Source organism: Lepisma saccharinum, chromosome 16 (genome assembly GCF_977018435.1).
Source record: "Lepisma saccharinum chromosome 16, izLepSacc3.1, whole genome shotgun sequence".
NCBI lineage: Eukaryota > Metazoa > Arthropoda > Insecta > Zygentoma > Lepismatidae > Lepisma > Lepisma saccharinum.
In genome coordinates, this window is record NC_139244.1 from 27,238,114 (window position 1) to 27,258,607 (window position 20,494).

General features: G+C 38.0%; 2 protein-coding genes across 3 annotated transcripts in view; both read right to left on the reverse strand.

Annotated features, from left to right (window-relative positions):
- Nucleotides 1-2,949: 2,949 nt before the first annotated feature.
- On the reverse strand, nt 2,950-3,807 carry LOC145999988 (neo-calmodulin-like). Its single transcript, XM_083137288.1, has one exon. It carries the CDS (start codon nt 3,659-3,661, stop codon nt 3,074-3,076), a length of 588 nt encoding a protein of 195 aa, XP_082993414.1. The 5' UTR covers nt 3,662-3,807; the 3' UTR covers nt 2,950-3,073.
- Nucleotides 3,808-15,848: 12,041 nt separating this feature from the next.
- LOC145999989 (uncharacterized) overlaps nt 15,849-20,494 on the reverse strand; it is a 30,323-nt gene continuing 25,677 nt past the window's right edge. For both annotated transcript variants that reach the window (XM_083137289.1, XM_083137290.1), the window contains exon 2: nt 15,849-16,538. In XM_083137289.1, coding sequence (XP_082993415.1) covers nt 15,913-16,467 — 555 coding nt within the window. In that variant the 5' untranslated portion in view covers nt 16,468-16,538 and the 3' untranslated portion in view covers nt 15,849-15,912. The remainder of the gene's footprint in view (nt 16,539-20,494) is intronic.

Below are 20,494 nucleotides of genomic sequence, written 5' to 3' on the forward strand. Positions count from 1 at the left end.
CTTCGAATTTTGGATAATTTCCGGGATAATTAGACTCCGCGAAAAAGTATCGGCTGGTATCGGTAGATGAATTCCAACCGATACTTTCCGATACCAATACCACTGGTATCATCCCAACCCTAACAAAAACGTTAACAAGTTTCGTACTCCTAACGCAGAAAATACAATGTTCATTTGGCAGATTCAGCCCATAATTTCTCATTTCTCACTCTCATTACAGAGCCTTCCAGATGGCGCAGTGTTGTCGCCTTGTAACCAAGGGGTCCCGGGTTCGATACCCGTTGGAGGCACATGGTGGTTCGGATCCCACTTTAAACTGTAGGTCCAGTCCCGATTAACCTTTCTGTGCATAAAGTGGACTTAAAAACAACAATTCAATCAATCAATCACTCTCATTACAACTAAGATTTTTACTTGGAAGATAGGATACATATAAACTGAAATTATTTTAACAGGATTGGGCTCGTGTCAAATTCCACACTAAAGCTACAACTGTTATATACTATTTATCGCGCTTGCTTCCCGAGACAGTTGACAACAAAAACGTAACGCAGAGATGAAGAAAAAGCAGGAATAGTTTTAACAATCACTTACAGAGCTCTCCAGGGCTTGTCGACTGACCGGTCTTCCCAGATCCGCTTGGCGCGAGGGCCGGTGTTCAACTCCAGGCTGTCTTTACTTACAAGCGTCTATCGGCGACCGGCTTCGAACTCTTGCCCCTGCGGGAAATTTGTTCAGCCTGATGGGCAGCATAACCGCTCCTCTCCTATACAATGGGAGCCGTTTGAATTCGAACTGCGTTTGAAATCTGCTTTCCCCCTCGCTCCCCCAGTTTGCAAGATGCTCATATTAAAATGCACTCTTCATTAACATATTATAATTTGGCCGTGTGTTCCTTAGGGAACCAGCTCGGTAGTAAAAAATGAAATTGAAAATGCCCACGTGAAAAGTTTTCGTTCGTAATGAGCCATTCTCAGTTATTGCAGTTTGGGGAATGGACTGGTGGCTTCCAACCCGATAAACATTGCTTACCTTTAAAGTTTCAATATATAAAGAGTATTAAAATAGAATGTAGTAAGTGTACGAATCTCATTTCCTCTTTCTATTTTGAAATAAAAAGTTGAAAAAAATGATTAAAACAGGAATGTAAGTTCTGAAGTACTGTAGTTTATTTTTGCGTTTGTATTTATTGAAAACAGAAATAAAAGTTGAAGAGTTATTAAAATAGATGTAACTTTTTGTGATTTACGGTATCAAGTTTGTTTCTTTTTTATTTAAAAATATTCTCAGATATAGAATGACAGGAGTCTTTCTCTATCGTGTTTCATTTCAGAGATATGCTTAGTTAAGCTACACAATAGACAGATAAATTGATATAATATGCTTTAATGAAATGCAAAAAAAAGCTTACTCTCATCTGTAACGTTCGTAATTTTTTACCTTTTTAATTTGGTCCACACTTCCTAAAATATATTGGTATACATTTAAGAATAACTGTCAGGAATGAAGGCACAGCCTTTCCCAAATTTTTAATTCCCTCTCTTATAAGATTAACTAGCACATCATTCATCGTGTTTACACATTCTCAATATCAACAGCCGGCCTCCGTGGCGGAGTGGTTAGCACATCGGGTTCGAATCCCGACCTGGGCATGATCCATTCATCAATTTCATCATGTCATCACTCATCCCCATCTTCTCAATTTAGCCAAAAGTGGCACAAAAAGCGAAGTAAAATAAAGCAAATCAGTCAATAAATCTCAATATCGACCATAGTGGAAGTGACGTGACCAGAACTAAATATACGTACGTTTCAACAATGTAGTTCACCCTGAATAAATTACGGATGAAAATAATTCTAAAAATTGATATGAAAATTGTAATTATTGATAAAATTTGTTCTTTTAAATACCTAACATATATGTTAAGGTAAATTTGTAATGCAACTAATACACAGCTAAAATAGTTTAATTTTAAAGAACGTTGATGTGAATACACATGTCTGTTAATGTAGGAATTCATGAACACTTCTTAATAGGTCAAGAATGATTTTTTGAAAATTCCTCATAAACCACTTGTTTCTCTTGTCAGAAAATGATAACTTTACAGAAATCTAAGCAAAAATAAAGAATTTTCACTCAAGACTGGCGCCCAACTGTGAGAATCATCTATGTATATTAGGAATGGCGTATTCTCCCATGTTCCCTGGCTTACCGGTAAACCAACTTTTCTCGTGTATATAAAAATTGCCTGAAAATTTGAAGTTTTCAGCCTTCTGTTTTTGTTTTACTTCCCTTCATGTATTAGTGTTTTATTTCCATTGTATATAATTAAAATATAATAAATATGCACAATAAATAGGGATGGTTGCTGTGAAATAGTCGCAAGATGGCAGCGCCTTCTGTGAACTCGGTAATAAATTAGATGTGAAAACCTCTAATACGTTTAGTCATGTTTCTCCTATGTGAACAAATAATTGTAACTAGCCGTATTTTGAACTTAGGGTGTAATGAAAATACGGAAGGACGCTTCAGGGATGAATTCCTCACATGCACCAAAAGAAAAATATCAACACGGGACCGAAAATGCTTAATTTCTGACTGGCAATGCTGAGAATTCCAACTAATGTGCATATTGGTGTACGTTATCATCGTACCAGCTAGTCTTATTATTCAGAAAGTACGCATTTCCTGCCCAAGGTTATATCTTCTCACCCACCCATACTTGAAGGCCTGTAGACCTCTGTGGCGAAGAGGTTGAAACGGCGCGCTACGACTACAAAGGTCCCGAGTTCGAATCATCGATGTTCTTAGCGAGTGTCCCTTCATAAGTATCATGATATCATAACTCACTCTTTCTTCTAGCTGTACAGATTCAACTATCCAAAGAGTTAGTAAGACTGCATCGGAAAGGGAAATTTGAGCCACCGTCGCGCAGTGTACCAGTGTTTATATTTATTTGCCCCTATTGTCAATGTTCAGTAACATGGCAAGAAACATAATGGTGCAACAAAACAAGGAATTTGACATAGAATCATCACAAACGGAAAAGACAGAACAACGTTCCTAATTCGATCAGCGAATAAGAATTGGAAAAGATAAAACTGAGTCCTTCACTGCATTGGACGACACGAAGTTCATCTCAATTTCCGCTACAACAGCAGAACCTCGATATTTTTTTTTATTCCGTCGAGCATTGAACTTATCCTTCATGTTCCACATACGGACGAACTCCGCGTACTCGATTTTGCCATCCTTGTTGGTGTCCGCGGCGAAGAACATGTGCTTCACGTCCTCCTCCGACAGATTGTTCCCGCAGGTCTCCATCGCTTCTCGGATGTCATCCTCGGTGAAGTATCCATCCTTGTCCCTGTCGAACGTGAGGAACACCTGCTGGAAGACGCACTGATTCCAAAGTCTGTCGTTGTTCAGCACCATGGTGGTGAACTCCTCCATGTTGATCCTGCGGTCGTGGTTGGTGTCCACCCGTTTGATCATCTTCTTCAGCTCGGAGTCGGTGAAGTCCGTCTTCAGGTTCGTCGAGAGCAGCTTCAGGTCCTCCAGGGTGATCTGTCCATCTTCGTCCGTGTCCAGGTGCCTGAAGCACTCTCTCAGGCGCTTCATTTCGTCGTCTTCCTTATCCTGGAATACCGAGCAAGACATCTTCTCGGCCCAAGATTTCCATTCACATTACCGGATTAGAGTTATCACCTCAATCTTTATTCAAGGAGATAGCATCGTTCATTGGCTCAACTTAGCTGATAGAAATGATGAGCGGAACGTACAAAAATTTGAGCTACTAGCGTGGATTTACGTTCCCATAGCAACAACAATAATGTTGCAGTACATGTATTCATTATTGCTTACTTTATTGACAATTAGCGAAATGTCTTCTAAAGCGTCATCTCTTATTAGAAGTTAAAACGAAGATTTTTTTAAGACTGCCACGTTTGGTGTGACAGTTTCTTAGAGAAGAGGGGAGAAAACCTACGATGCACAGAGGGACATCGTAGCAAACCCCCCAAAATTAATCGATCGTAAATTAACATGCCTCTTATTACAATTATGTAGAAGAGAGAGAAGAGAGGATGGTCAAGACAAATACACTACTCTATCCCAGAACTTTTGACTTCAAATGCAAATTTTTTGCTAAAGGTCTAGTGAATATCAGTGGTGGTTTTTGCGGATTGTCCCGGATACATGTGGAGAGATCCACAATTTCACAATTGTTCTCTTGGGAGTTTAAAAATTGTCACCCACAGTACACTTCAGATTATATTTCTTTTCATAGGACAACTATCAAAGTTTTCTCATAACTTCACAGGTGCTCTGTATGTGCACTGTTCATCACACTGCTGACATCTACCAAACAGTCCATTTCGTCCCAAACTCGTTGCATCATGTCAGTAATGATGGTTTCATCGTCTGTTCTCATTTGCACTTTCAATTCAGATATACTTGCAAAAAGAGGAGGGACAAGAACTTGTTCCTTGACATAGCCCAATAGAAAAAATCGTAAGGAATTAGGTCTGGAGAAAGAGGAAGCCAGGAGAATATCTTCTGATTGACATTATATCCATGGACACAGCTTTTTCCTTTACACACCAAACTATGCATACCACCTACTAATGGCATCGTCGGATGGTGAATCCTTTTCTAATTTTATGCAGAAGTGGACAATGGTAAGCGGCAGACGTTCATGAAACTGGAGGACACAAAAGATTTCTCTGTGCTATTTGCAGCCATCTTGCAAAACGTGGCTCCTAGCGGCCTCATTTGTGACTACTGGATGTAGCGGTCGAAACGTAGAGAATTTCCCCATTAACTGGTGTCTAAATATTGTGTTTCATGACCTACCCACAAAAAATATTGAAACCCCGACAGTCATTTTGAATAATCCTGCATATTTGTTCATATTACTCGTAGTCCTTGACCATATATTACATATAATATATATCGTATATTCATACAGGCATTTTAAACAATAATAATAAAATAGTGTAGTGTACAAATAGACGAGCGCTCTAGCGGTGGTATTTGAAACTTTAGTTCCTCCTCTTTAAGATGTTTTGTGGATTATTCATGCACGATGTATAGTTCTGGAAATATACCATACGAAATTGAGTCAATCTTTTTGAATCACACTGTATTAGAAACACCATTGCATAGACAAAACACCAAGTGGTAAGAAATAACGTGGAAACACAAGGCCACCAAATGTAAGGTTAGGAATTTATATTAACATTATTTTGTGGAATATATTCTAGATTCCATATTGTAGAAATCATATTTTAAAATAAAAAAATCTACATTAAATAAAATATACATTAAAGTACTTACACATGGTACCATTAAATAATTATTTTCTACGATAGATGTTGCTGGAGTTCCGCTTCTATCTATAAAGGAATTCTTGGTTGTCGAAGGTCAAGAAATGCAATGAGCCCTTCAATAAAGTAGCATTTAATAACTTTTGTATTGAGGATATATATTTCCTAATCCTAAATTTAAATGTGGTAATCCCAGGGAAGACGTTGGATGTATTATTCTGGAATATCTTGTGAATATAAGTTAATATTATGTAGAGATAATATTATTTGTTACCATTAAATTATATAATGTCGTTTGTCACCATTTTCATTTCTCACACTCATTAAAATTAATTTTTTAAATATGTTATGAAATTAGGATTAAGTAAAGATATAGAATATAAAATAGCATGAATGATGCAAACACATATTAGCAGATAACAGATAATTAGATATAATTTCAAAATAGGCGGAATACTTCGAGTTGTTAACCTGTAGAGGAGTGGTTTGTGCAACGCAGAACAAAGCAAATGGTCCACACGTTCAAAACCTGGGTAAGGCATGCGCATGTGTGGGTCACTGCAGTTGTCTCACAATATATTTAATTGTTTCATCATTAATTATTGTCAATGATTAACCCGAGAGATAGAATCGTAGTTATTTAGTAACGCAATAGAATCACTTCTCTAAGCTATGAAAACTCTTGGATTAATTTTAAAAAATACATATCTCACCCTCAAAATCTACTTCACTTGCGTTTTATCTATTCTCGAATATGGTTCTTGTTTTTAGTTCATAACTTGTACCAACTTTTTGGTACATAATTACAATGTATTGAGAACAGAGAAAGCAAACTTTTCCAAACAGGAATTCTATCAAATTTTTTGTCATCAAGTTTCAGAATTGAGATTTCTTTTCAGAATCAATAATGAACATCTCTTAGCGTAACTAAGACGCTCTGCCCCCCCCCCCCGTAACTTTCAGTTGTGCGCTCCCTACTCGTTAAAAAAAGCTTTTTTTCTACAGCCAACATTTATATTAGGTACATACAAATATGAAAATACATACATGTAATTTGAATCATTGTAAAAACTGGTACAAAAGGTTAATACAACAGACAACCTGTATAAAATTATACAGGGTGTCATTTTAATGGTGCTCACGGACCACAGAAACGTATAGAGAACATCAAAACAGACAACTTCTCTCAGAAACATTTTTATCGTTGGTGCTTCATTTCGGCGCTACAGTCGTTCAAAAAAAGTCAGGTTTGCCGCCTTCATGCTGGCAACTCAACATCGCATCGGTGACGTCATTTTTGGGGGGTGAAATGATGCACGGCAACGTTGCAAGGAACACTATTTTTTTGAAAAATGACAAAACTACCAACCACATTATAGCAAGGAACGCGTCAAGTAGACCATCGGGAAGTGAACCAACGATACGAAAAATTGTAGTAAATCAAGGCATTGAAAAATAAGTGGTAATATCGGATTTTGTCTTTTTATTTGCAAATATCGTTGCAAGGTTAAAAGTCAGCGTTGCCAGATCGTTTTCTTGCCTATCGTCTACTCTTCGATGACTTGAACTATTCAGCTAATGAAGGTTTTCTTCTAATCTGGTAATTTACTTTCTACTTTGCTAATGATTAACATTTTCTGTTTGCAGTTACAGGGGGCGTAAACGTATAATATATTTAGTTGAATATGTATTTTATTCTTTCATGGACGGACGAGTGCATGATAAAGGGGGGTCTCTTTGTTACTAGAGGTTGAAAAACCTTTTAAGGATAGATTTCTTTAATGTATCTCTCCAACCTTTCCTGTTATCAATACAAAAATGTATATTTAAACGCATATGTGATTTATACCATACATGTTCCTGAACTGTATTTGCTCTCTTATTTATTTATTAAGAGCGAATAGAGTTCAGGAACATGTATGTTTCAAGTCACATGACAGGTACCTCTCTACGAGCATCACTTTCCTGTCATCGGCAAGCGAGGACTCACCTATAGGAACTCCACTTTATAGTTTTCAAGTATTCAGGATGCTCCTATGCAACGGCCTCCTTCCCATCTGGACAATTTTATGGACTTCATTAGAAACGCATACAAATTATATTCTGCTAAATAATTAACGCTGCTAATATTAAAGGAAATTATGATTTCAGAAGATTGCTAAAAATTAAAGAATAATAGTGATGTATTACTTACAAATTATGAAAAGCCAGAAAGGCAGAAATTTAAATTATCGCCTTAGCAACCTCAGACAGTTGAAGCCTACTTAGTAACCAAATCAACAAGCTTCTGCTATAAAAGCGAGAAATTTCGAAAGCTACACTGGAACCAAGGTAACTTAATATATAAGGTAGCGCCATCCGAAAATTGCCGATCATGCACGAGCGCGTGACGTCTTATGGGAGGATCGGTTATGCTCGGTGCCCCTTCGGTTATGTTCGTTCGGGGCTTGGGTGAAGCAAACGGCCGCTATAATTTCTATGCGAGGTTCAGAGAGGGAAAGTGTTTTATTAATTTGAGGAGGGGGAATTATTAATTATCGCAACTTCGGGATGGTATTGAGGCATTCCTTTAATGATTAGTAACATGACTTATTGATTGAGTTGGTGTTTCAACAAGTCCACTTTATGCACAGAAAAGCTAATCGGGACTGGATCTACAGTTTAAAGTGGGATCCGAACTACTATGTCCCTCCACCGGGTATGGAACCCGGGATTCCTTAATTACAATGCAACGACTTTACGATTGCGCCATCGGGGAGGCACTAGTAGTAACATAATTGAAAACTCGCAAACGTATTGTGAAAATCCATACTTTTCAAACTTTCTGATCGATGTGTTACAAAGATAGTTGGGCATGTTCTCATTTACCATGTCTTCATTCTATAATCATAGTATACTATAATTTTAACATGCTAAAGAAGAATTGCATGAATGAAAGAGTTAAAAAGGAAATGATCGTTTCATAGATTTATTTTGTTTATTTGTTTCACTCCGCTTTTCTGCCACTTTGGGCTAATCGCGAAGACAAAATAGTAAAATGTCACGTAATTGCCTTCTAACGACAGTAAAGGAAATTACACTTCTTGAATAAAATGTATATTCCGGTTTTATAACATTATGTACACGATATTGAGCATTACATGAAATAAATATAATGCCCATTAATGAAGTTTTACTACTTCGTTCAATTTAATATTTCACAAATATAATGTGGATGATTTTGTACCTTTCTACTCAGTGTAAACAATGGATGTCATACTCTCCTTTCGTGGAAAATTTTCTTTAAAAGAGTAAGCTCTTTGTGGTGTAGTTGACGAACTATATACTTGTGCCACAAGCTCGGCATATAGAATAGTTTTTCCTGGTTATAGACGACTAAAATGTATTTGGAAATGTAATAGGAAAATCCAAAACAAAATCCAAAAATGAAATTTTACTATTTAACGATTCATACCCTTGTACAGTCCTTCATTGTGATTTCTTGTAACTTATTTGCTATATTTTCATTTATGCTTCAGATATATTATCTTAACCTGTTTGTTCTAAATGTCACATGTACAAGGGAGAAATATAATTATCAACATTATTAACCTAATGTCAGTGAACATCAAGTTAAATCTAATTAATGATTATCAATTAAATGTACAGAGTTAAAAGAAAAACTATTCTCTGAAGAATTATTTATGTCCTTTGAATTCGTAATTTGGCCCAAGTTTATATTGCAGGGTGATAATCTCTTCATTACACACAAAATCGCATGACAAGATTTCGGTACATGTGTACTATATGACTGAATGTATGTATGCCAAAAGTAGATTGCCGTTGTCATGTTAGGGACATCATGAAATTTCTACATCTCACGCTCTATCCTCAAAGGCATTATTACTGTTTGATTTTTACCATTACCTGGCTTGTCCACCGCAAAGGAATATAAATTATATGGAATTGAAAACAAAAAATACAGTAATAGTGGCAACATTCTGCTGACTATACGTGAGCTTACCGTGTTGTCCTTTGCATCTCGGTTTGGCTTTGCTTAATATTATCAATGAGCTAAATTTTCTGTTTGTCCGTAAATCCCTTCCTGTACGCTTGAATTAGTAGGTTAGGTGAATTAGGTTTGGTGTTCTTAGCATCTAGTTCGAGTAGGTTCGGCTAGTTAAGGGTGTTGCATTCGTATTTGTACATTTTCGCTCTTCGCTTGCACGTACATGTATTATAGCTTTTAATACGCAAAACGATTTCACACAACTGCAACTTATCAGCACGGTAATTTGTACAACCTCACTTTGATATCGAAAATAACAAACTGGACTTGCGTTTTCAAGGTTTGGGGTTTTATTTACAACACAAATTTTGTAGCACGAAATGCCAATCTTACACTCTACTTCCTCATCCTCCTGTACGTAAAATTTCCGAAAATATGGAACTCAGAGACCCGAACATAATTAATACGCAATTAAATAAAACAAACTTTTAAACAAATTATTAGTGTAATGTGATTTACAATTAGAGAGAGTTCACACATATTTATTTTAAATCGGTTGCCATAACGTGTGAAGCCTGCCATTTCCGAGCCTAAGTATTATATTTGAGTGTCACTGAACACTTTCCCCAAGATATTCGTGAGTTTTCTTGTTACATTGTCGGTTAGGTTATGTTGAAGATTTTGAACTTGTTTAGTTTTTTTTGGTTAAAGCAAGTTGCAAGAGCTTGTTCTTAATCTTTAACTTATTAATTTATTTATGTAAACGTGTGTTGTTCTTCTGTAAGCGATGAATAGTGTTTTCCAACAACGAAACATTGCTTGCAGTTTCTGTACCTATGTCTATTTTTCTTTTTTCGGCGACATAGTATTTAGCTTATTTAAGGAACGTTTCCTTATTTCACACCTTTCGTAGCGTACATCTCCACAGTCTTTATCAGCACATCCTAAAAATGATTCATGTTTTGAAGAGGAAGGTTCAGGAGAATTTGCTACACCACATTCTCTATTATTTTGCACTGAAGTAATACTATGGTGTAATTTTAGTGATGGCACTGCAGTTGGCTTCAGTACTTTCTTTGTTGGCAAACACAGAAGTTCTGCTCTTAGATCTCGCACATAGTCTTCTTTACAAAAATGGGTGGGCACTGCACACTCTAGCATTTTTAATATTAATATTGTGTTCTCGATCACAAGCACGAATCCACTGTTTACTTACACGATTATCAGCTGAAAATCTATGATATTTTATACCACTTCCTTTACTTTTTTTGGTTATACGTGATTCTCGTAATTCTCACAGCTTGTTACTGCACAATTAGGCGTGATTATAGGTGGAATGAACAAAACAATCTCATTTCAAGAGAAATAATACAATAAAAATATATCGAATGCGACAAAATCAATAACCTGCTTGTTCCGATTTTTGCGACGTGTTAGTAGCTAAATATACCCCGCACCAAACTTACTGCACATAGCAACGAGCACCGTCAAACCCGATCCTCCCAGATGACGTAATGCATACGTACTTCACATAGCAACGAGCACCCCCTGAGTGGAACCACAAGCAAAAAAAAACCCTGCGCAGACCCGCGACTCCTGTGCACCGTACTACCGCGTGGAGGGGAGAGGCAGAGTGGAGCATGCTTCCTTATGGCCCGAGCTGAACGGAGGAAGGGAAAGGTGCGCGGAGACTTTTCGTCGAAGGTTCTTTTACTTGTGGTCGCTCTATAGTTGAAGACACATAGGGTCTTTACGCGGTGTGCACTCCGCCGAACAGTCCCGCCAACTGGGTCTTTACCCATTGAACGAAGGCTTAGCTGTCTGAGGATCACTTCGGAAATCTGGAAGGGGGAGAGGTCTTCACCTAAACCCGACGAGGACCTTTTGATAATCATCAGCAGAGTCAGCAATGAAGCGACCCAGGATCTTTACCCAGGGGGTACCTAATTCTCACAGCTAACAAGATTTTTAGTCTTTCCAGGGTAATAAGCAGCACCAAGGAGATTTACATAAGCCACGTTCTTGGAATAGCGGTATTACATAAGCTGGTGGTATCTAGAATTGATTAGAAAAGACAGCAAAATACACAATTATTGTAATAAATAATCCGATAATAAAAAACAATTTGTTCGAGGATAGAACGGATAAATTCCAACCTGTATCTCTGGCAACGGACTAGGTATTACCTCAGCCTTAAGAAAGAGTCCGATATAGAAGGTAGCGATACCAGTGGTGTCCAAGGAGCCGGACGCGGGTACGTGACACACATATGCGGTTAAATATACTTTTTCTGTATTGACAACAGTATTCGATCAAATGCTGCAGGAGTGGACAACATTACGTGCAAAATGCTTAAACTGGCCCTTCCCTTCATACTTACGGCACTCACGCATAGCATAAATTTTTCTCTGAAAACCAGCCAATTTCCAAATGCATGGAAAGAAGCTCGAGTTATTCCGCTCCCCAAAAAGCAGACGTTAACCTCTCTAAGCGATTTAAGACCAGTCAGCATTCTATCAATATTTTCAAAAGTCACAGAAAAGATAGTATCTATACAATTAAAAGAGTACATTGCAAAATATAAAATCTTACCTGATTCTCAATCAGGTTTCCGTACTTCTCATAGTACAACCACGGCATTATTATCTGTCACGGACAATATTTTACGTTCGATTAACGATAAAAAACTAACTATACTAGTATTATTAGACCTTTTTAAAGCTTTCGATCTTGTCAATCATAACCTTCTCCTAGCAAAAATGAAATACTACAGTTTTTCGAAGCCTGTAATAAACTGGTTCCAATCATATCTACACGAAAGAAGACAAATGGTTTTTTACCCTGCCGACACCGGATCAACACCGATAACATTAAATGGAGGAGTCCCGCAAGGTTCCATTCTGGCCCCCCTTTTATACACCTTATACGTCGCTGATATATCAAAGACCATCAGCCATTGTAATATACATTGTTACGCGGATGATACGCAGTTGATGATATCGTCATCACCATCGGATTTGTTAAACAAGATAGATAATCTAAACAATGATTTACATACCCTTAACAAGTGTCTCACTGCAAATGGGCTCGCAATTAACCAGAATAAATGCGTATACACAATTTTAGGCTCTAAGTATTATCTTGAAAAAGTAAATAATGATACAATTAACATCAAAATTAAAAACCAAAACATAATTTATGCACCAACCGTTAAAAATCTAGGCCTTACTTTCGATCCCAAACTTTCCTGGGCAGGGCATATTTCAGCGCAATGCACAAAAGCGCTAACAATAATGAGATCACTCTACAGGAGGAGAGACTTTTTCACTAGAGAAACGAAATTATATCTCATCGAAACCCTAATATATCCTATTTTCGATTACTGTGATGTGGTGTACGGCACGAATTTACAACGTAAAATATCGAACAGAATACAAAAAATACAGAATTCTTGCATTCGTTACGTTCTCTCGATCAGGAGAAATCAGCACATCCTACCCTTGCTCAATACATACAAAATCCTTAACATGTCTAGGCGACGCCTTCTGCATCAGTGTTCTACAATATATAAAGTATTAAAATTGCAAACACCTAGCTATCTCCACGAGAAACTGGCATTTAGAAATTCCATACATCCATACAATACTAGCGGTCGGCGAAAAATCGACATTCCCCGCCACTCTGCTGTCAGTTTCGAAGGCTCCTTCTCCCTCTGGTCTGCAAAGGTTTGGAATGCTCTTCCCTATTATGTTTCTTTTGCAACAACACCCAATAACTTCAAAGAACAAGTCGTATTATTTTTATTGCAAAGAAAACAATTGAGCATTAGCTCGTACGGCTAAGCAACAGGAATCAAGTAAAGTAAAACCATGTATTTTGCAAACACTTATCTGACACAACAAATATTTATTTCATCCTGTGTGCATGCTATTTTAGTATCGATTTGGAAATTGCGTATGTACACGTGTGTATGTGTGTGTGTGTGTGTGTGTGTGTTAATGTATCTGTCATTGTATTCTCTTATAATTTTATTATTTTTCATTTATGTCAAATTCATTCATGTTATGTTATCTGATTTCAGTATTATTCAGTATTATAAATGTATGTTTTGTAACTTTTATTCACCAGAGTTAGGTGGTAGAGCAGCTCAGGGCTGAATCTCGCTCTGTAGTAAATAAAAAGACTTTTCAATTCAATTCAATTCAATTTACGGCGGGCGACCTATATGCCGGCAAGGGAAGTGGGAGCGGAGAAGCGACCAATCCAGCGCGATAAGAACCGCAGCAGCCTGTAGAACGAGGTGCACGTAGTATCTCTCGGCGCCACCGCTGTTCTCTGGTTGGTCTGAGGCTTGTAGAGCGCCCGCCGTAACAACATCAAAAGACCTATAGTGGAGTCTGACCATAGCCAAACCGTAAGGGATATGGCAGTGACATTGAGTGTACATTATTCCAGTTTCCCAGCACTTGCAAGAACTTGGAAAAGTCAAAAAGCTGAACAAGTGGCTTCACTGAAGAACACATGTGCCTACCTCTGCTCTTCCGGAACAGAAACGTTCCGTTTTTGAACAGAGTAGTGGCATATGACGAAAATTAAATATTATACGATCGTCGCCGCACTGCACAATGGGGCACCAAAACACATAGCTATAGAGACCGACCCTTCATCCGAGGAAGATACTGTTCTTGCTGCTGGTATTCGTTCTTGAAAACTGCTGAAATAATGGATGCTGAGAAGTAGGGTAACTTAGTGTGAATCGGGTCAAAAAATCAAACAATGTAAATATTTCCTATAGTATCATTCAAATGTAAAATTATAGGAAATATAGTAATAAAGCAATCCTTTAACTATAATTTCCAGTAATTAATAATTTGTTAACTTCTCTCTTTTTTTTTCCCCGTAGCATTTAAACTTCAACTCTGCATGACCCTATTCACCCTTAAGAGTTCTGGTGAATCGGGTCAGTTACCTAACGTTGCAATATGTAGACCTATTATTAGTCTTTAATTTCCATTACAAACCGCCGGCCACCGTGGCGAAGCGAAGTGGGTAGCACATCGCGCTACGACGTCAGGGGTCCCGGGTTCGAATCCTGGCCTGGGCATGGATGTTTGTAAGTGTCCATTCATCAATTTCATCATGTCATCACTCACCCCCATCTTCGCAAATTAGCCAAAAGTGGCACAAGAAGCGAAGTAAAATAAAGCAAATCAATCAACCATTACAATCCTTATGTTCAGAGTGTAGGACCTTATCTTTTGCTGGCATATTTTCCACAAATAAACTTTATTCTCCCTTGTGCAGTCACACATTTCCTCTGATATCCACTTTTAGATTTTCATGCGACCGTGCCGAATCAAACAGTTCCACAGAAATAGGGTTGTTGTATTAGTACTTCACATAACAGGACCCACAAACAGTATTGTTTCCTTCATCACTGACGTTTTCCAACTCTGAGCATGATGATGATGAGAGCATGCGAGCCACTTGACAAATTCGAACGCAACATTTCTCACACCACTGGAGTCGAGGCAAAAACCACACGAACATAATTTGAGTAACTGCGATACTAGTCCATCCTTCTGCTCTACTTTCAAAGTAGATTTCCCCCTTTTTTCTCAGGAATTTTTCCTGTCAACTGTGCATTCTTCTTTGAAGACATAAATAAAGAACACCAAAGAATTCTGCGGCATGTCGTTGGTTTCAAACTTCCCTAAATGCGTTAATCGGTTTCTGCATGTCCTCCTCATTCCACGTGGTTGACTTTTTCCTTGTATATTTGCCCATCGGTATGAGACATATTAATTTAGAAGCCTCTTTCAGGGAAAACGGGCATATCATGTGTTGACCCTATTCGCCCACAAGTGCAACATTTTTCTGTTCATTAGCTGGATACACTGTATCAACGACAAAGATGCCGGTAAATTTTATAATATCTTTTACGACAACTAAATACCATATTCTGCACAAATGGTCTTGAAAATATTGCATGTAGTACAACAACGCCAATAAATACAAAGAGCCATTATTTAAAACACGCTTTTCCTCGTCTACTTACATGTAACACGAGTATTATTTGTAGTTTTTGGCAGCTCCAAATACACTTCTTCTTGGTAACTTCTACGTTCAACAGCCACTACAAGTTCGAAATTTCACTGCCAGATCGCAACATTTCCTTCAGTTCGTTTGGTTTTGAGTTGGGGGAGAGAATTTAAAAAGTGACCCGAATTCACCCTAAGTTATCCTACTGCACCCGCTGGATGAAATGCAGCAACAATTACTAGCTAAGCAGCCTAGATTAGTCAACAAGTACTTCACGACAACGCGAGGTTATGGATATAATGATGTCTTGGGTTTTCTTCTGTCAGATTGTTGAACTGTGCAGCCCCATTTGATTGACTTGCTCAGAGAAGAATCTTCACGTTTGATTGATTGCTTGGCTTGGTTAATTTGAACCCCATGAATACTACTGAAAGAGAAGCTCTTGACTAAGTAATTACTTTATTGTCAATGAGATTAACAAAACGTGCTACTCTAGAACAACTGCAGCCAAAACTTATGGGAACCCAATCAACAAAGGCACTCATCATGGCCAATCACTTCGTCGATTCACCCAGCTGAACCACGCCTTGAAAGTAACGGACCTTCCTTCGCATCAGCTTTTGGAAGTCCTTGAAGTTGATGCCTACATCTTCTTCATCTTCATTAGCCGCGGACACCATGGCTTCGGCTTCTTCATCATCGATAGGCTCCCCGTAGTAGAGCATCGCGCCGGACAGGTCTTGGGCGGAGATGAATCCGTCGTTGTCGGCGTCGTACATCCTGAAGATCTGAGCTACCTCCAGCTCAGGGTCGGTCTTCCTGGAGTACATCATGATCTCGAGGAACCTGTTGAAGTCTATCACCTCCGCCGAGTGCTTCGTCACCTCGTCGAGGATCCTCTCGGTGGTCTCGCGAGACTGCTTCCTCACGGACGTCTGCAGCCCTGCGACCAGCTGCTCCTCGGTGATGACGGCAGTCCCGTCGACGTCCATGCGTTTGAATTCGTCCCTCAGGATCCGGATCTGCTCCCATGTGAAGTTGCTGTCGATCATCAGGTTCTTCTTCTCGAATGAGGCTCGCTTCAATTCTAACTTCTTCAGCATTTCCATACTGGCAGTTATTCGGTGGATAACAAACAGGATTACAAACTTCCAACAAAGCTTCCTTACTCAAGGATTACCTAAAACACGAACAAAAAACTTCACATCAGTGACGTGTCTTGGGATCAAAACCTGGGCTATACTAGGGCTGAGCCGAATCGGTATCGGAAAATATCGGTTGGATTACAGACACCGGCCGATACTTCTCCTGCGTTTTTGTCTTTCACGGGGTCCGCAAGAATGCAGCACGACACCTTCGCGAGTGCAATTGTCCTCATGGGCAGTTCAGAGACAGGGTGATAAAAAAATAATTTGCATCAAATGACAATAAAGTTAATCTTATTAAAAATGCTTATGTATTTAGCACTAAGCCTGAAGTGCAATATCTTTTAAGGTATAATATTCAAAATTTCTGTTTACTATTTGTGAAGGTAAGTATAGGCGTAACCTGGCGGGGCAAAGGGAAGCGCTTGCTGAAGCGCTTAAAATTTACTAGTTAAATATATTTTGTGAACCTCCTGGCACTTGAGGAGCAAAGAAATAAAGAGTAATAATTGTGATTTTTCAAATGTATTTAGCAAATAATCTTGGAAACTATTTTTATCCACCTTAAGATAGTTCCCAAGTTACGCCCATGAAGATAGTACCTACTAATACTTACTCTATTGTACTCTATGCATTGCCAAAATTTCATGTACTATAAATTGTGCTGTTCACATTTTAGAAGAATATTTTGGACATTTCGAACACACTAAAGTATTTGACTTATCACTAAGTACATATGCCCTTCCATTTGTGTTGTAAATGTCCATTAGACACAGAATACTTTGTGACCAGTAGTAGGATGTTGATGGACCAAGTGAATGGAAGAATTTAATTGCTGCATTTCCTTTTTTCACGTGGACTATTGAAGCAATCCTACAAACAAGTTTGAGTCGCACACACAAGTTACTACACAACCGTTTAGAGCTGAAATTCAGAAAGCCACTTCTTCACAACAGACAAACCATACAGTTATATATAACACATTTCATCAGCAATTATCATATTTGCATTGACTGTTAAACAACCAGTGTTTCGAAGTAACTGATTACAAGTAACAGTTACTTCTTATTTAGGAATTCTAACTGTAACTAGCGACTTTTAGAAATAAATAACTGTATCGTTAACAACGGTATCAGAGTTACGTTTTGTAGTAGGGGAAGAGCTAAATTTGACAATTCTGTTCCCATAAAACAAATATATGTTCCTTGTCTGGATGCTACGCAAAAGGATTTTCTTGGAATTGCTGACCTGGCAAGGAAGCTATGCTTTGTTGCATGCTAACTTTTGAACATCCACACGTTACTTCAATTCATTTCTAATTATGTAAAACTTCAGTGCTTTTGGTGGACTGCTGCATTCGTTTGGAATGTGGTTGTCGAATTAGGAAAAAGTCATTGTCGAAGGAATAGATCTTTTGATCTTGTTGATCTTGGAATGGAGGTGAATGATATAGGTGCAAGTGGAATCAATGACATCATATTCAAAATGCTGTGGTCAGCATACAAATGATTTGTTAATTAAAATTGTTCAAGCAAAGCTGACTCTGTGTTCCATAATTTATTTGCAGTAATAATGTTAATTTATGAAGACATATTACTTACTAGAAACATAAGTAAACGCAACTCTTCATGATCATTGATTGTGTGTAATTGTTACACAAATCAATGATCATTAACTGTAAGTTACTTCCACAGTAACTGTAAAGTAACTCACGGTTACTTTCAAAGTACCAGTAACTGTAACTGAGTTATTTTTTAAATGAGTAACTGTAACTCGGTGACTTGTAAAAAGTAACTTTCTGGACACTGTAAATAGCCTGCAGCCTAAGTTCAAAATAGTACATACTTAATCTTCCTGGTGCTGTTGTATAGTACTTTGCAATCGCTGACACATTGTAATGTGGGTTGATGCATTTTATCTCAATATGGAAGTTCTTTTTTGGCTATTCTTCACGGGGATACGTCCTGCTAAGTACCTTCATGGCACGGGTAGCTTCATGCTTATCAGTATTTTACTTGTTATAGATACAATATCTCAAACCATGGGCGTAACTTGGGACTTAATTTTCAGGGTGCAGATTCAAACTGGGCCTAATTTTGAGAGGTAAGGGAAGGGTCAAAGGGAAGTTGACTTACAGTACTTCGCAACTTCTTAATAACGTTCGAACAACTTTTCAAACATTTCGGTACACGTAATTCTGTTTTATACAAGGTGGCACACCAGAAGAACTCGAGAGGAATCAGGTCTGATGATATTGGCAGCAACAAGACTTCTACAGTATCAAGTAACAAGTGCGGCAATGATGTACCAAGTCCGTAGAAACACGTAGTATTCAAGGCATAAATTTCTTATTAATCCTAATTTGGTATGGCTTGAAAAGGTTTGAGAAATGAGATAGTAGGAAACGATAATTTGAACTGTTATTGTTATTGATTTGGTCTTTTATGTCCACTTTATGCACAGTAAGGCTAATCGGGACTATACCTACAGTTTAAAGTGGGATCCGAATCAATGTGCCAAGTGCCTCCGATAATTTGAACTGAGAACATGTTGAGTGATAGTTTTGAGTCTGTTGATTATAAATTGTGCCTCGTGATGAAGACACTGTATTAAGCTATATTTGACAGGCTGTATATATGTTTTTATATCCCTAGAATGTCACTAGATGTCTTGATATTTTTGATACTTTATTACAAGCGCTCACTGAGTGAACTTTTAAAAATCAATCTATCATACACGTGCAATCCAACGATAATGATTAAGAATATACCACAGGAAGATGATGAAACCTTAACATAAGATCAGTGAATATACTTGTCCGTCAACGTTCTCTCTTATCTTATAAGACTGTTTCTAATGTTGACAATATTTTAATGTGCAAAATGCAAAAATGACACTCAAGATGTTAGATCACACAACGAATTTTCATAGTTTTCATATATACTATCTGAAGAATTCTGAAATTTTCTTCAACTGACGTATACATCAGGAAGGAAAATTTCTTGGTCGAAACAGGAAAAATATAAACAGTGGATGGTAAAGGATCGGATTTTTCTGTTAACGCTTTCCTCGGCTCTTATTTTCCTCCTATTCGGAATTTCATGGTCGCTGGGAAACATCGACAATCTGGAAATTATTTCGTGATGTCATAGTCGGGATGTGGAATGTTTTCCAAATCGAGGTACTAGCATTGAGTTATTTGGAATCAAGTCTCATAGCTAAAGGTGCGAAAATTACAAATTACTGAAGCCGTCATTAACAGTGCTCTAAGTACTTCACGTGCTTTGGTTTAGGTATTTGCTGTTCAACGAATGAGTTCCATGTTCAACATGGATGTGTATTAAATATGTAAATGTCATAAAATATGTGAATTAAATGTGTTAAATATATGTATTAAGTAAGTTAGGAAACATATAAATATATTTACTTTAAAATACAAGTTTTTAGGCCCAATTCAGCACGGAACACGAACAATTCACTGATCTGATCTGAAAAATGTTCTTAGAAAGAAGCATGTACGCGTATTTACATAATTATCCGGGCCTCGGTTATCACATTCAGTGGCGGTGCTTAGGGGAGCGCCCCCTTCTGTTTGCCTCTACACTTAGGCCTCTTACCATAAGAGGCCTTACCCTTCACGTTTTGGCACCCAATCGCCGCCACTGATCACATTTATCACAGGATTAGGACGGTTTACGAAATATAGCTGCTAATTGTGTTCTTGGAACAATAGAAAAACAAAAGTTGTTGAAGATCGGGGAAAGATTCTTCCTCCTGTATACGGTCACCGGCAAGAAAACACGTAGATCCTGAAATACTCGCTTCGCTGCAAGGCGTTATGCGTGTTGCCTAACTCCACGGCGATAAGTGGACTTCAATAGCAAATTTTCAATGGCAACTTGTTGAAATAAGGAAACTGCTCAAGTATCTAACAGTTTGTCTCCAAAACTCAAGACTGTGGAATTTGCCGCCCGAAGTTCTTTAGTACCAG

Coding starts and splice junctions, on each gene's coding strand:
- LOC145999988 (XM_083137288.1), bottom strand. CDS start 3,661: ATGTCTTGCTCGGTATTCCAGGATAAGGAAGACGACGAAATGAAGCGC.